General features: G+C 43.6%; 1 protein-coding gene across 4 annotated transcripts in view; it reads left to right on the forward strand.

Moving 5' to 3' along the window:
• Positions 1–16,084, forward strand: part of LOC138250333 (acetylserotonin O-methyltransferase-like) — a 480,756-nt gene that overhangs the window by 185,298 nt on the left and 279,374 nt on the right. For all 4 annotated transcript variants that reach the window (XM_069205105.1, XM_069205104.1, XM_069205106.1 and 1 more), the window contains one exon: positions 14,889–14,957. In XM_069205105.1, the coding sequence (XP_069061206.1) occupies positions 14,889–14,957 (69 nt within the window). The remainder of the gene's footprint in view (positions 1–14,888; positions 14,958–16,084) is intronic.

The raw sequence follows: 16,084 nt of genomic DNA on the forward strand, positions 1-16,084 counted from the left end.
AAATCATACAATACCACCATATAGCACCTCAAAAATACAGTACAGAGTGTTTAGAAAAATATATAATATTTATCAGGATAATTGTAGGTCAAAACGAATAAAGTTGCAATGTGAATTTGTAAAGATATCACTGAAAAGTGATATAAAGTGTCTTTAGTCCTTAAAAAGCAAACATAGGGCCTGATTACAACTTTGGAGGAGGTGTTAATCCGTCCCAAAAGTGACGGTAAAGTGACGGGTATACCACCAGCCGTATTACGAGTTCCATAGGATATAATGGACTCGTAATACGGCTGGTGGTATATCCGTCACTTTACCGTCACTTTTGGGACGGATTAACACCTCCTCCAAAGTTGTAATCAGGCCCATAGTCTCTTTCAAGCACAAAGTACCTGGTTTGGAGAGGAAAATCTCCTCAGAGGGCCGCAGAAGAAGAGATACGTGGAAAAATGGTGTATGCGTTGATTTCTCCCCAGCACACACGAACTTGCGTCGTTATTTTTCACGCAGGGAAGTCGTCCGTCGTTTTTCCGGCCCGCGGACAGTCTCTTTCTGTGGATCGCAGGGATTACCAGATGTCCCAGGTCTGTACGTGGATTCTCCTGCTTGTTTTCCGGCTGCGCGTCGTTCTGCGAGACTGTGCGTTGAAGTTTTGATATCACGGCAGCCGTCGCGTCGATTTCTCCTCTGGAAGTCGGGCGCCGTTGTCCTTGTGAGGCCATGCGTCGAAGTTCTGGTCGTCCCGAAGGGTTGCGTCGATCAGCGTCGGTGTGCGCCGATTTTCTCGCCGGGGAACAAGCTGTGCGTCGAAAATTGCAGCGCACGAAATGTCCAAGTGAAAAAAGAGAAGTCTTTTTGGTCCTGAGACTTCAGGGAACAGGAGGCAAGCTCTATCCAAGCCCTTGGAGAGCACTTTCACAACCAGAAAAGAGTTCAGCAAGGCAGCAGGCCAACAGCAAGGCAGTAGTCCTTTGTAGAAAAGCAGACAGGTGAGTCCTTTGAGCAGCAAGGCAGTTCTTCTTGGCAGGATGTAGTTTCTGGTTCAGGTTTCTTCTCCAGCAAGTGTCTGATGAGGTAGGGTTGAGGCCCTGTTTTATACCAAATGTGCCTTTGAAGTGGGGGAGACTTCAAAGAGTGGCTAGGAAGTGTACCAGGTCCCCTTTCAGTTCAGTTCAATCCTGAATGCCAGGGTCACAGCAGGGGGTGTGGCAGTCCTTTGTGTGAGAGCAGGCCCTCCACCCTCCCTGCCCAGGAAGACCCATTCAAAATGCAGATGTATGCAAGTGAGGCTGAGTACCCTGTGTTTGGGGTGTGTCTGAGTGAATGCACAAGGAGCTGTCAACTAAGCCCAGCCAGACGTGGATTATAAAGAACAGAAAGACTTAAGTGCAAAGAAATGATCACTTTCTAAAAGTGGCATTTCTAGAATAGTAATATTAAATCCAACTTCACCAGTCAGCAGGATTTGGTATTACCATTCTGGCCATACTAAATATGACCTTCCTACTCGTTTCAGATCAGCAGCTACCACTCCAATACTGTATGAGGGCAGCCCCAATGTTAGACTATGAAGGGAGCAGGCCTCACAGTAGTGCAAAAACGAATTTAGGAGTTTTACACTACCAGGTCATGTAACCTACACAGGTACATGTCCTGCCTTTCACCCACACAGCACCCTGCTCTAGGGGTTACCTAGGGCACACATTAGAGGTGACTTATATGTGGAGAAAGGGGGGGTTTAGGCTTGGCAAGTACTTTTAAATGCCAATTCGAGGTGACAGTGAAACTGCACCCACAGGCCTTGCAATGGCAGGCCTGAGACAAGGTAAAGGGGCTACTTAAGTGGGTGGCACAACCAGTGCTGCAGGCCCACTAGTAGCATTTAATCTACAGGCCCTATGCACATATAGTGCACATTACTGGGGACTTATAAGTAAATTAAATAGTCCAATCAGGTATGATCCAAGGTTACCATGTTTAAAGGGAGAGAGCGCATGCACTTTAGAACTGGTTAGCAGTGATAAAGTGTGCAGAGTCTAAAAGCCAGCAAAAACAGTGTCTAAAAAGTGGAGGGAGGCAGGCAAAAAGTTAGGGGTGATCACCCTAAGGCTGTCAGGTCTAACATGTGTCCCCCAAGCTGAAAGTGGGGAGAGCTACCCGACCTCCTGGGAGCTCTCATCGCTAAGGCGGAAGTATCTGGAGAGACCATCAGCATTGGCGGGGTCCACCCCTGGGCGATGCTCCACCGTAAAGTCCATCCCCTGTAGGGAAATGGACCACCTCAAGATTTTTGGATTCTTACCCCTCATCTGCATAAGCCATCTGAGGGGCCTGTGGTCTGTCTGAACCCGGAAGTGAGTCCCAGGCTAGGCTGTGCACAGAAGCCGGAGCTGCTGCAGATCACACAGTACACAGGTTTGGCATCTAGCGTGGGGAAGCAAGGACTTACCTCCACCAAACTTGGACTGAAGGACCACTGGACTGTGAGGGTCACTTGGATCCAGCTCCTGTGTTCCAGGGACTACGCTCGTCAGGATGAGAGCGGACCTAGAGGACCGGTGAGGCAGAAGTTTGTTGACTTCGTTAGCAGAAGGAAGACTCCGTCAACCCATGGGAGATTTCTTCGGGATTTCCAGTGCAGGGTAAAGCAGACAGCCCTCAGAGCATGCACCACCAGGAAGCAGTCAAGAAAGCCGGCAGGATAAGGCGCTACAATGTTGCTGGTAATCGTCTTGCTACTTTGTTGCGGTTTTGCAGGCGTCCTGGAGCAGTCAGCGGTCGAAACTTGGCAGAAGTCGAAGAGGGAAGTGCAGAGGAACTCTGGTGAGCTCTTGCCTTCGGTAGCTGAAGAATACCCCAGAGGAGAGACCCTAAATAGCCAGAAAAGGAGGTTTGGCTACCAAGAAAGGAGGTTTGGCTACCAAGATAGGTAAGAACCTATCAGAGGGGGTCTCTGACGTCACGTGCTGGCACTGGCCACTCGGAGCAGTCCATTGTGCCTCCAACACCTCTGAATCCAAGATGGCAGAGGTCTGAGGCACACTGGAGAAGCTCTGGGCACCTCCCCTGGGAGGTGTAGGTCAGGGGAGAGGTCACTCCCCTTTCCTTTGTCCAGTTTCGCGCCAGAGCAGGGCGGGGGGATCCCTGAACTAGTGTAGACTAGCTTATGCAGAGATGGTCACCATCTCTGCCCATCAAAGCGTTTCCAGAGGCTGAGGGCGGCTACTCCTCCCCAGCCCTTCACACCTATTTCCAAAGGGAGAGGGTGTAACACCCTCTCTCAGAGGAAGTCCTTTGTTCTGCCTTCCTGGGCCTGGGCTGCCCAGATCCCAGGGGGGCAGAAACCTGTCTGAGGGATTGGCGGCAGCAGCAGCTGCAGTGGAAGCCCCGGAAAGGCAGTTTGGCAGTACCCGGGTTCTGTGCTAGAGACCGGGGAGATCATGGAATTGTCTTGGGGGGACAATTCCATGATCTTAGAAATGTTACATGGCCATGTTCGGAGTTACCATTGTGACGCTACACATAGGTAGTGACCTATGTGTAGTACACGCGTGTAATTGTGTCCCCGCACTCACAAAGTCCGGGGAATTTGCCCTGAACAATGTGGGGGCACCTTGGCTAGTGCCAGGGTGCCCACACACTAAGTAACTTGGCACCCAACCTTCACCAAGTGAGGGTTAGACATATAGGTGACTTATAAGTTGCTTATGTGTAGTGAAAAATGGCTGTGAAATAACGTGGACGTTATTTCACTCAGGCTGCAGTGGCAGTCCTGTGTAAGAATTGCCTGAGCTCCCTATGGGTGGCAAAAGAAATGCTGCAGCCCATAGGGATCTTCTGGAACCCCAATACCCTGGGTACCTAAGTACCATATACAAGGGAATTATGTGGGTGTACCAATGTGCCAATGAGAATTGGTAAAATTAGTCACTAGCCTGCAGTGACAATTTTAGAAAGCAGAGAGAGCATAAACACTGAGGTTCTGGTTAGCAGAGCGTCAGTGATACAGTTAGGCACCACACAGGGAACACATACAGGGCATACATTATGAGCACTGGGGTCCTGCCTAGCACGGCAAGGGCAAAAACAAACATACACACAGTGAAATGGTGGTAACATGCCAGGCAAGATGATACTTTCCATATCCCCCCCCCCCCCAAAAACGAAGGACAATAAGACTAGCCTTGTCCAGATGAGTCTTCATTGTCTAAGTGGAAATTTCTGGAGAGTCCATCTGCATTGGAGTGGGTACTCCCAGGTCTATGTTCCACTGTATAGTCCATTCCCTGTAGAGATATGGACCACCTCAACAATTTAGGGTTTTCACCTTTCATTTGTTTTAGCCAAAGCAGAGGTTTGTGGACTGTCTGAACAATAAAGTGAGTACCAAACAGGTATGGCCTAAACGTTTTCAGTGCCCAGACCACAGCAAAGGCCTCCCTCTCTATGGCAGACCAATGCTTTTCTCTAGGGGTCAACCTTCTGCTGATAAAAGCAACTGGTTGCCCTCAGAATTCAGTTGTGATGGTACTGCCCCTACCCCTAATTCAGATGCATCAGTCTGAACAATGAATTTCTTGGAGTAACATGGGCTTTTTAGGACAGGTGCAGAGCACATGGCCTGTTTGAGCTCCTCAAAAGCTTTCTGACAGCTGGCTGTCCATAACACCTTCTTAGGCATTTTCTTGCTATTTAGATCATTAAGAGGGACTGCTATGGAGCCATAATTCTTGATAAATCTCCCATAGTACCCTGTGAGGCCTAAAAAGGCTCTCACCTGGGTTTGAGTTGTAGGGGGAACCCAATCCATGATAGTTTGGATTTTCCCCTGTAGTGGTGCAATCTGTTCTCCACCAACCAGGTGTCCCAGATAAACCACCTTCCCCTGCCCTATCTGGCACTTTGAGGCCTTGAGAGTGAGGCCTGCCTTTTGCAGGGCCTCCAAAACATTCCATAGGTGGGCCAGGTGATCATCCCAGGTTGAGCTAAAGACAGCAATATCATCTAGATATGCTGAACTGAAAGCCTCCAACCCTTGCAGGACTGTGTTCACCAACCTCTGAAAAGTGGCAGGTGCATTTTTCAAACCAAAGGGCATTACTGTGAATTGGTAGTGCCCTCCAATGATAGAAAAAGCAGTCTTGGGTTTAGCATCCTCTGCCAATCTAATCTGCCAATACCCTGCAGTCAGATTAAAAGTGCTAAGATACTTGGCAGAAGACAGTGTATCAATGAGCTCATCTGCCCAGGGTATAGGTGAGCATCAGTTTTGGTTACTTGATTGAGCCCTCTGTAATCTACACAAAACCTCATCTCTCTCCATTTTTTATGTGAGGTTTAGGTTCAAGCACAACTGGGCTAGCCCAGGAGCTTTCAGAAGGTTCAATCACCCCTAACTCCAGCATTTTCTGCACCTCTTGTTTAATGCAGTCCCTGACATGGTCAGGCTGCCTATAAATTTTACTTTTGACAGGCAGGCTGTCTCCAGTGTCAATTCTATGTTCACACCAGGATGTTATACCTGGTACAAGTGAAAAGAGGTCTGGAAAATGACTTAAGAGATTGATGCAGTTGTCTTTCTGGTCTGCAGTCAGACAATCTGCTAAGACTACTCCCTCCACTAAGGCATCAGCTTCAGTGGTGGAGTAGAGATCAGGGAGAGGGTCACTCTCTTCTTCCTGTCCCTCATCTGTTGCCATGAGCAGGGTGAGATCAGCCGTGTCATAGTAGGGTTTTAGGCGGTTGACATGAATCAACCTAAGGGGACTCCTGGCAGTGCCAAGGTCTACCAAGTAGGTTACTTCACCCTTCTTTTCAACAATTAGATGGGGTCCACTCCATTTGTCTTGGAGTGCTCTTGGGGCCACAGGCTCCAATATCCACACCTTCTGTCCTGGGTGGTACTGAGTCAGGACAGCCTTCTGGTCATGCCATTGCTTTTGCAGCTCCTGGCTGGCCTGAAGGTTTTTGCTAGCCTTTTTCATATACTCAGCCATTCTGGATCTTAGGACAAGTACATAGTCTACTATGTCCTGTTTAGGAGCTTTTAAAGGTTGTTCCCAACTCTCCTTCATAAGAGCAAGTGGACCTCTCACAGGGTGCCCAAAGAGGAGTTCAAAGGGGCTGAAGTACACTCCTTTTTGGGGTACCGCCCTGTAAGCAAAAAGGAGGCAAGGTAGGACATCCCATCTCCTTCTGAGTTTTTCAGGGAGTCCCATTATCATACCTTTGAGAGTTTTATTAAACCTCTCAACCAGACCATTTGTTTGTGGATGGTAAGGGGTGGTGAATTTGTAGGTAACACCAGACTCTTTCCACATTGCTTTTAGGTATGCAGACATGAAGTTGCTACCTCTGTCTAACACCACCTCTTTAGGAAAACCCACCCTGGAAAAGATTCCCAGGAGGGCCTTTGCCACTGCAGGAGCTGTAGTGGTCCTTAAGGGTATGGCTTCAGGATATCTTGTGGCATGGTCTACTACCACCAAGATAAATCTATTGCCTGAAGCAGTTGGAGGCTCAAGGGGGCCAACTATGTCAACCCCTACCATTTCAAAGGGCACCACAACCACTTGAAGTGGAATTAGAGCGGGCTTTGGAGTGCCACCAGTCTTGCCACTGGCTTGGCAGGGGACACCATTACACACGTCACAATTGTAACTCCGAACATGGCCATGTAACATGTCTAAGATCATGGAATTGTCACCCCAATACCATTCTGGTATTGGGGGGACAATTCCATGATCCCCCGGGTCTCTAGCACAGAACCCGGGTACTACCAAACTGCCTTTCCAGGGTTTCCACTGCAGCTGCTGCTGCTGCCAATCCCTCAGACAGGTTTCTGTCCCCCTGGGATCTGGGCAGCCCAGGCCCAGGAAGGCAGAACAAAGGACTTCCTCTGGAAATAGGAGTAAAGGGCTGGGGAGGAGTAGCCTCCCCCAGCCTCTGAAAATGCTTTGATGGGCACAGATGGTGCCCATCTCTGCATAAGCCAGTCTACACCGGTTCAGGGATCCCCCAGCCCTGCTCTGGCGCGAAACTGGACAAAGGAAAGGGGAGTGACTACTCCCCTGACCTACACCTCCCAGGGGAGGTGTCCAGAGCTCCTCAAGTGTGCCCCAGACCTCTGCCATCTTGGATTCAGAGGTGTTGGAGGCACAATTGACTGCTCTGAGTGGCCAGTGCCAGCAGGTGACGTCAGAGACCCCCTCTGATGGGTTCTTACCTCTCTTGGTAGCCAAACCTCCTTTCTTGGTAGCCAAACCTCCTTTTCTGGCTATTTAGGGTCTCTCCTCTGGGGTATTCTTCAGATAACGAATGCAAGAGCTCACCAGAGTTCCTCTGCACTGCCCTCTTCGACTTCTGCCAATGATCGACCTCTGACTGCTCCAGGACGCCTGCAAAACAGCAAAGAAATAGCAAGATGACTGCCAGCAACATTGTAGTGCCTAATCCTGCCGGCTTTCTCAACTGCTTCCTGGTGGTACATGCTCTGAGGGCTGTCTGCCTTCACCCTGCACTGGAAATCCCAAAGAAATCTCCAGTGGGTTGACGGAGTCTTCCCCCTGCTAACGCAGACACCAAACTTCTGCCTCACTGGTCCTCTAGATCCCCACTCATCCTGATGAGCGAGGTCCCTAGAACACAGGAGCTGGATCCAAGTGACCCCGACAGTGCAGTGGTCCTTCAGTCCAAGTTTGGTGGAGGTAAGTCCTTGCCTCCCCACGCCAGACAGTAATCCTGTGTACTGCGTGATCTGCAGCTGCTAGGGCTTCTGTGCACTCTTGCAAGGATTCCTTCATGCACAGCCTAGCCCAGGTCCCCAGCACTCCGTCCTGCATTACCCAACTCGCTGAGTTGGACTCCAGCGTCGTGGGATCCTCTTTTGTTGTTCTGAGTCGACTGTCAGCCTCAGATCTTCTAAGTGCCTGTTCAGGTGCTTCTGTGGGTGCTGCATGCTTCTGCATGGGCTCTCCTTGTTGCTGAGCGCCCCCTCTGTCTCCTCCTCCAAGGGGCGACCTCCTGGTCCTTCCTGGGCTCCTGGCAACATCCAAAATCTTCAAACGTGACTCTTGCAGCTAGCAAGGCTTGTTTGCGGTCTTTCTGCGTGGAAATAACTCTGCATCCTCCAGCACTTCGTGGCACATCTTCTGACCAAAGGAGAAGTTCCTGGCACCTTCCGTTGTTGCAGAATCTTCAGCTTCGTCCACCCGGAGTCAGCCCTTTTGCACTTTCATCTGGGGTTTAGTGGGCTCCTGCCCCCCCTGGACACTTTTGTGACTTTTGGACTTGGTCCCCTTCCTTTACAGGTCCTCAGGTCCAAGAATCCATCTTCAGTGCTTTGCAGTCAGTTGTTGTTCTTGCAGAATCCCCTATCTCGACTTTACTGTCTTTCTGGGGTAGTAGGGTAACTTTACTCCTACTTTTCAGGGTCTTGGGGTGGAGCATCTTAGACACCCTTAGTGTTTTCTTACACCCCCAGCCACCCTCTACACACTACACTAGTCCTGGGGTCCATTTGTGGTTCGCATTCCACTTTTGGAGTATATGGTTTGTGTTGCCCCTAGGCCTATTGTCTCCTATTGCATTCTATTGTGTTCTACAGTGTTTGCACTACTTTTCTAACTGTTACTTACCTGATTTTAGTTTGTTTGTGTATATTTGTGTATATTACTTACCTCCTAAGGGAGTATATCCTCTGAGATACCTTTGACATATTGTCACTAAAATAAAGTACGTTTATTTTTAATAACTCTGAGTATTGTGTTTTCTTATGATATAGTGCTAAAGTGATATAAGTGGTATAGTAGGAGCTTTGCATGTCTCCTAGTTCAGCCTAAGCTGCTCTGCTATAGCTACCTCTATCAGCCTAAGCTGCTAGAACACTACTAATCTACTAATAAGGGATAACTCGACCTGGCACAAGGTGTAAGTACCAAAAGGTACCCACTATAAGCCAGGCTAGCCTCCTACATATGCAAGATAGTTTTCATTCACTGTATTGCATATTCTCTGTTGACCTGCAATTAATTGTATTGTTATATTTTTATACTGAGGTATGTTATGTGATAATCTACTGTATCCTCAGCATTGATCTCTTCTGTGAATATTCCTACCTTAGGGCCTGATTTAGATATTGGCGGATGAGTTCTCTGTCACAACGGTGATGGGTATCCGTTCTCCAAAATCTAAATCACATAGGTTATAATTGAATTGGAGTAACTCGTCCGTCAATATCTAAATCAGGCCTTTATTTTTGTGCTCATCCCCTGGTAAACTTATAGCTTGGTTTAATTGCCTGGGAGATATCTATTCTACAGACGGAAAAACTGAGCTCCCTGTCCCCAGGCTAGGTTACTTGTCTCTTTAGATCTCCAAATAATCATGTCCTTTCCTTCTGCACTTGGTCAAAGCATCCTTCCTTGACAATATCTCATAGCTAGTCACATCAGAAAGGAACGATATGGCCAGCAGCAGTCTTAAAATAGTATCTCTCTTTTCAAAATGTCATGCAAACCTTCAGCTATTTAATTGGGAGCAAATATTAAAACATTGTGTGCTGTGTTTGAATGAATGACCTATGAAGGTAATTAATTCAAATTAATGAATTAATTGAATTTATGGCCTATAAATGCGATTTTGTATAGATTAGAGCTATTAACTACATCTTTTCTCGATTTATATCTCGGGTTGGCCGATTCACAATCTTTGTAATACCTTCCTGGGCTCTACTAGTTTCATTTAGCAGGATTTTTAGTTTCACATGCTCACTCTCTCTATTGGCCATTTCCGAGCATGCTCTTCCAACATTTTCCGCCTTTCACTTGATTGTTTTTAATTGTTAACCTGCTGTTCATAGTTACCCAGGCCTTTTCAAAAGAGGACAGTGCAAGTAAGAGGAAGTTTTTCTCCATCTTACAGAATGATCTAACCTTTGTTGTCTTCTCTCCTTCTATCCTGACTGTGGGTATAGAATTGATACATGCATTACAGGCTTTTTCATTTGTTACATTGTCTAGTAGAATAGGTCTTTGTACAGGGCCCTCCACATTTAGAACTCTGCTATTACTTGTTTTCCATTTATTGTATTTGGCTTATAGTTACAGGGTATCTTTTCCATTGTCCATTGTTCCTTGAGTTCTAACCCATTATGTTAACCGAGGTTAGATTGTAGTTAAGTGGTTCTAAGTCTTTTTATATCCATTGTTGATGAATATGCTTCTGTGCGCTTGGGTCTCTATCCTAAAATTGACTAATATAGTAATACTGACTGGATAGTGACTTCCCAATGATTGTTAATGCAGTTGACAAGTTTGTTAGGACTTTCTCTAGGTCACTTCTCCTTTCTCTCCTCCCTCCTTTGTAAAGGGTCATCCAGCACATGGGTATTCTCTTTTATTATTTAATACTAAAAATCATTTAATCAACAGTACTCATTACATAATTATCTGCCTCTGACACAGTGCTAATTTCACTGCATTGATTAACTTACTCACCTTCTATTTATTTTTTCTTGGCGTTTACCCGTTCAAAAGAAGCTCCTCTTTCTTTAACCTATTAAACTTAGACACTCCTTCTTCAGCTTTCCCTCATGTCAAAACATATTTTTGGTTGTCACAAACTGATGTTAAACAATTGTCCCGTTTTGGTGACCTGGCTGAAAATGGAGTGAGTAGCGCTTCAGAAGCTGTATTGATTTTTTGGCAACCACCCATCATTAGGATTATAGCTGAATATTTCACAATGATGTTAAAACAAAATGAGTGCTCTGTGTATGCCCTTAAATTGTGGTTATTTGGAATGTCGTTATATAAACCAGTCAAGCATTCACATCTTGCATTGACACTAGATACTGTTAGCTCGTCTGACTTTATTTGGTTATTTATAATTAATTAGTTAGTCAATAATCTTGGGAGTCAGTAATTTCCGCACACCATGACCCCTTGGCCATGAATAATCACACTTTTATGTAAAAGTTTGAATGTTTATTTCCCTCTATTAACAATGCTAATATTACGTAACTTAGTCTCAAAATCAAATGATAAGCATACAGAAACAATATTGGTTTACCAAATCTTCTAAAGAATCTCAATTTAATCAAAGCTTGGATCACTACACATTCTACAGTTACAGTAAAAATCAATAGCAAGAATAACTGCACAATAGAAATTGCACATATTTAGATTCAGCAAAGAAATGACATCAACAGTTGTTATTATTTAGCAGGCATCAATCAGTGAGTATCCTAACTAGCCTTCGGATTAGAATAGCATGTTTGGGCTTCATGCAAAACAATTTAGTCAACAGAAATTTAGAAAACATCTAACTAGGGCTCTTTCACAATTAGTGGTTGGTACCTAAGGACCAAAGCAAATAGACATAGCAATCAGTAACATCGTCTTATACCTTGCCTCAGTATGGTTCAGCAAACTGTGACTGTCTTCGTGAATTGGACACCTCTTCGGTCAGCAAAGCGTCGGAACTCAACATTAAAGTTCAAGATGGAAAAGTCTCAGGAATGGACCTAATAGAATGTCGCTTCTCGGCAACAAAGTTAGGAATAAGTAAAGCACGGCACCTCTCGGGATGGTCAGGAAAAATAATGGCGTATCTCCTCTCGTTGCAGTCTGGCTAAGTTAGATTCCCTAAAACTACTTCCCACATTGCTATTGGTCAAAGAATTGTACGTTTACATTTAGTCCAATGAAAGTAGAACCTCAAATCTAAGAATTTATTAAACTGTTGTTCACATGTTGATGATTGGCTCCGCTTCTCCTGCTCCTGTCATTAGGCTTGTCAGGTAACAATTTCGTATCATCTTATGCTCCAGTAAGTGCATTCATTGTCAGCTCCTGGGAGCGTCGCCTTCACACACACTAAGTTTTACAAAGTATCCTTAGCTAGTACAACATTTTCTAGCAAGCAGTTCTCATGGGAAAGAATTTCTCCTACTAACATTTGGTCAACGCAATGGAAAATTACAATTTAATTCTCTAAGCAGCCATTTTATGATTCGTCTAAGCAATGCAACATGACATGAGGACGTGCAACTACGCCCAAGACCTAGCTAAATAAAGGCCCATGATAAATAAAGCAAGTACATAATACATAACCATTGACATGACATACTACTACATTAATCCAAACATGAGCTCAACATTTTACATTAATAAGCTGTGAATGGGTATACTTCGTGAATATTGGTGGTCACACAAGTAGGCACATTATCAAAATTGTGTATTAATTTTCTATGTTAACTCATTTTCTATGCAGATTTAACATTAATCATTTAACAATACCTTGGTGTCTAAGTTCTGTATAATTCTGATTGGAAACTCCATTTAGATTGTTTGAAACTGTAGATCATTGAAAAAGACTTCCATCAAGGCTGGCACTGAGTCTAATATATAATAAATTGAATCAGATCCCAGTTGACCTCGAAACTGCTCTACATGTTTTCTTTCCTTTACCCAGGGCTTTCTTGTTCCTCCAGCTTTACTGTTTCTAGATTGGGAAAAGACTCTGAGTCGCCTATATCTGCATCAATGGTAACTTGAGGGTCTGGGTCTTCATTACTTATCTGTACTAAGGGCTATGAAGGGTCCCTGATAAAAACTGTACTTTGCGACTGGTAACATGGTCTTTGGCTCATATAAAGATCCCCTTTCTCTACACAATAGTATTATCACTGGGAGAATGTTTTCCCTTTTATTGACTTCGTCTATCTCCCCTTCTGGTGATTAATTTAACAGGATTTCAGTTACCTAAATTACCCAAATGATTAGAATATGCTTACAGTGGATTGAGGTGTCTAGGTTATCATCTTTGACAAATGAATTTCAGCCTCCACTAGTATTATGTTTGCAACAGTGATATATTCAGTCAGATTATAATTGTCTGTTGAGTGAAGAGCTGAGGGCATTATACCTATAGTAAACTTTTGGATTTGTTTTTGCAAATGAGGTTAGCTAGTCCACTTCTGCCTTCTTAGAAATATTACTCATTAAAGAGGGGCTTATTTTAACACACTTGTCAATTGATTATTTCAAGCTCTCACTTTTAATGTTGAAGTAATGCCATCTTGCTTTTTGATTCCACAGATCTTATAACTCTTGAATAGTGGATGGGGTGGGGGGAATCTGCCTGGATGTTAACTTCACCCTTTACCACTCTAATAATAATAATAATATAGCTGTGGTGATTGTTCGTTATTGAAGAATGCCATTTAATGATATTCCTTATCTCCAGGCTGACCAGAGAAACATGTTTATTTGGTGTGTTGGCTGGACACAGCTCAACTGGGAGTTGACGTTTTGCACTGTGTGTGCCCATGAAAATGGGTGCCGCATCATATTTTCCAGTGCAAACATTTGTGAACGCATTATGCTGAAGCTGGTGTAGATAGTGACATGCATCTCCTAATTTCCTGCTGAGGAATTCTTAGTTAATATTCCAATGGACCTGTCGAAAATCAGCATGATTTTTGACAACATGTCGTGGGGTTGCAGCGCAGTGTACTTTAGTGAAAGTCATGTGGATTATGGAATTCTTAGATCGATATCACATAAACATTTGTTTTTTTCCATGTATAGTTCTAAATTAAAGGTAAAATCTATTATTGTTCTATAATGCCCATTGAAAGGGAGGTTTTAAAGTAAAATATTTTGTCTTTGACAGCATATTGCCCTGCACCTTTTCCTTGATGTACATGCTGACTTATAAATACCTCATTCTCTGTTACATGCCTATCTACTTGATGCCTGTGCTATTTATATCTGAGGTCCAGAAGGCCACATAGATTGGCAGAGTTACTGTCAAATCACAGCACTTCAAGCTAGACCATAGATTGGAAAATCATCTTCCGGAACTAATTAATTGCAGGGCCCGATGTGTAAAGTTTTTTGTTTACCAACCACAAACCCTCTGATTCACTAAATCCGAGGGTCTAGAATCAATAACAGATTTTTTTGTAAAGTACTAAACTCATTTAGTGATTCAGAAATGTTTTTTTGAATAGCTGTTCAATGGGTTTGGAAATGGTTTCTGAATACCTGTATGGATCCTGATTTATCCATGGTTTGCAACTGGTATTCTGGTAACAAACCAGGGATCTATTACTGATTTCCAAATTGGAGTGGAAACAAGGGGAAGATGTTCCCATTGGAACCTTTTCCATTTGAGAATCATGCCTGCTCCCACTACAGTTTTATAGAACAGAAAACATTTTTTAAATCAGCTCCACTTCCTATAAGACAGTCAAACTGTTTAAAAAAATGCGTTTTCCATTTTCAGAAATATTCATAAGGATGCTGGTCAGCTGTCCTTTGTGGGCCACTGTCCCTGTGATTGTAGCCGATCACAAGGGTTTGAGAACTGCAACCCGCTGAATGAACATTAATTAGGCAAGTTGTTTTGTCACTGCATGTGATTCTTTACTGTTTGTTATTGATCTTTTAATACACAGGTTGGTTTACAATATTAGACTCCATTCACACAAAGCTGATGACCAATTTGTGACCACTTTTTGTGAATGTAATATTTGTAGTTAAAGCCCATAGTTAAAAACAGCTGCTCTAAGGCAGGCAAGGCACCGTCTTAAAAATCATCATTCATTAGAAGAATTACAGTTGTTATTCAACTAGCCAGTACTACAGTTTGTTAGTGACTAGTCAAGTGTTTGGTGGATTTATTCAATGAAAATCAAATATATACTTAGCTAATTTACTTAGACACAGTACCGTCATTTAGCATGTCAATGACCGGTAACTATGTACGATGTTTCATCCTAACCTTTTGCTTTATTTAATTTGACTGCAAACAAGCATGTGAAGAAACTGAAGTCTATATAAAAATAACTGTGTAAACCTCTGGTTATTTTTGTCTCACAGGGAGGGGACAACTCAGAATGAAAGAGCATTTGGAATATCAACAGAAACTGTATATGAGGGGATTTACAGGTAATGTCAATTGCATTTTGTTTGTAGTGGAATGAAAAGGAATAGCACTAAAAGTGTTCTCAAACATCTGTAACATGTAACATATGCATAATTGTGTTTCTCTTGATGTCCTTTATATCAAGTGTGTATATTTTATTTCAGTAATCATATTGCTGTGTGGTTTAACACAAATGCCAATTATCTATCTGCCTGTTACAGCTTCTTCGTATTGGTTATGCTATGATGGTCGGATTTACATGGCCATTTAAAAATCTAAATTGAAACTCGGTGTTTAAATGCTAGGTTTTTCAATTTTACCTTCACACTTGTAGTCACTAAAAGAGCATTGGCACTCATTCTGGAATGTACTCACATATATTGTTACAGAAGTATAGTGTAAATTTAAATAGAGCACATTTGCTACCGTGTAAAGGAATGATGGTTCCCATGTGGCTATGCTTTCAAACGTTAGTGAACAACTGCAGACTCAGTTTGCGAGTATCCTAATTCTTAATTCAGTCAAGCTCTGGAAATGGTTGAAGATCTTTCTCCTGGGATGGTAGGAGTAAATCCCTATGCCAGATGAGAATGGGGAGGAAGATTTGGTAGGGTGGCAAAAAAAGGTTTTTTTTCACAGGATCGACAAAAGGTAAACACGTAACCGATCACAAATGCAAATATTTAAATGTGCACCATGTACCTTAAAATGTGTGTCAATGTAAGTACTCTTGGGAAGCTACAATAGTCACAACTTTCCAGGAGTATGAATATAATCTTTCATCAAATAAAAGCAGAATACTAAATATATTTCAAACGTGAGAGTAAAAGTACAGGAGTAAATTTATGATTTTTGTGAATCAGGCAGATGCTTTGTAGAGGAGGCGGAAAAAACATTGATAAATTTATAGCATGAAAGACATTTACAATTTATCCTAATAAGGTAGTTTCTCATTCCACTAAATCATATGTTCATCGACAAAGAGAAAGGTATTTAAGGGGATGAAGTGCAACTATCTTAATGACAATGGTATCTAGAGTGCTATAAGTATATGCTGGTGGTGACAAGCAGTTGTTTAGGAAACTTCTAAAGGTTTATCTTAACCCATTCACTGCAAGCGGATCTCCTCTTCAGTTCCTCCCAGGGGCTG

The sequence above is a fragment of the Pleurodeles waltl genome, chromosome 8, assembly GCF_031143425.1.
Source record: "Pleurodeles waltl isolate 20211129_DDA chromosome 8, aPleWal1.hap1.20221129, whole genome shotgun sequence".
NCBI classification, from domain to species: domain Eukaryota; kingdom Metazoa; phylum Chordata; class Amphibia; order Caudata; family Salamandridae; genus Pleurodeles; species Pleurodeles waltl.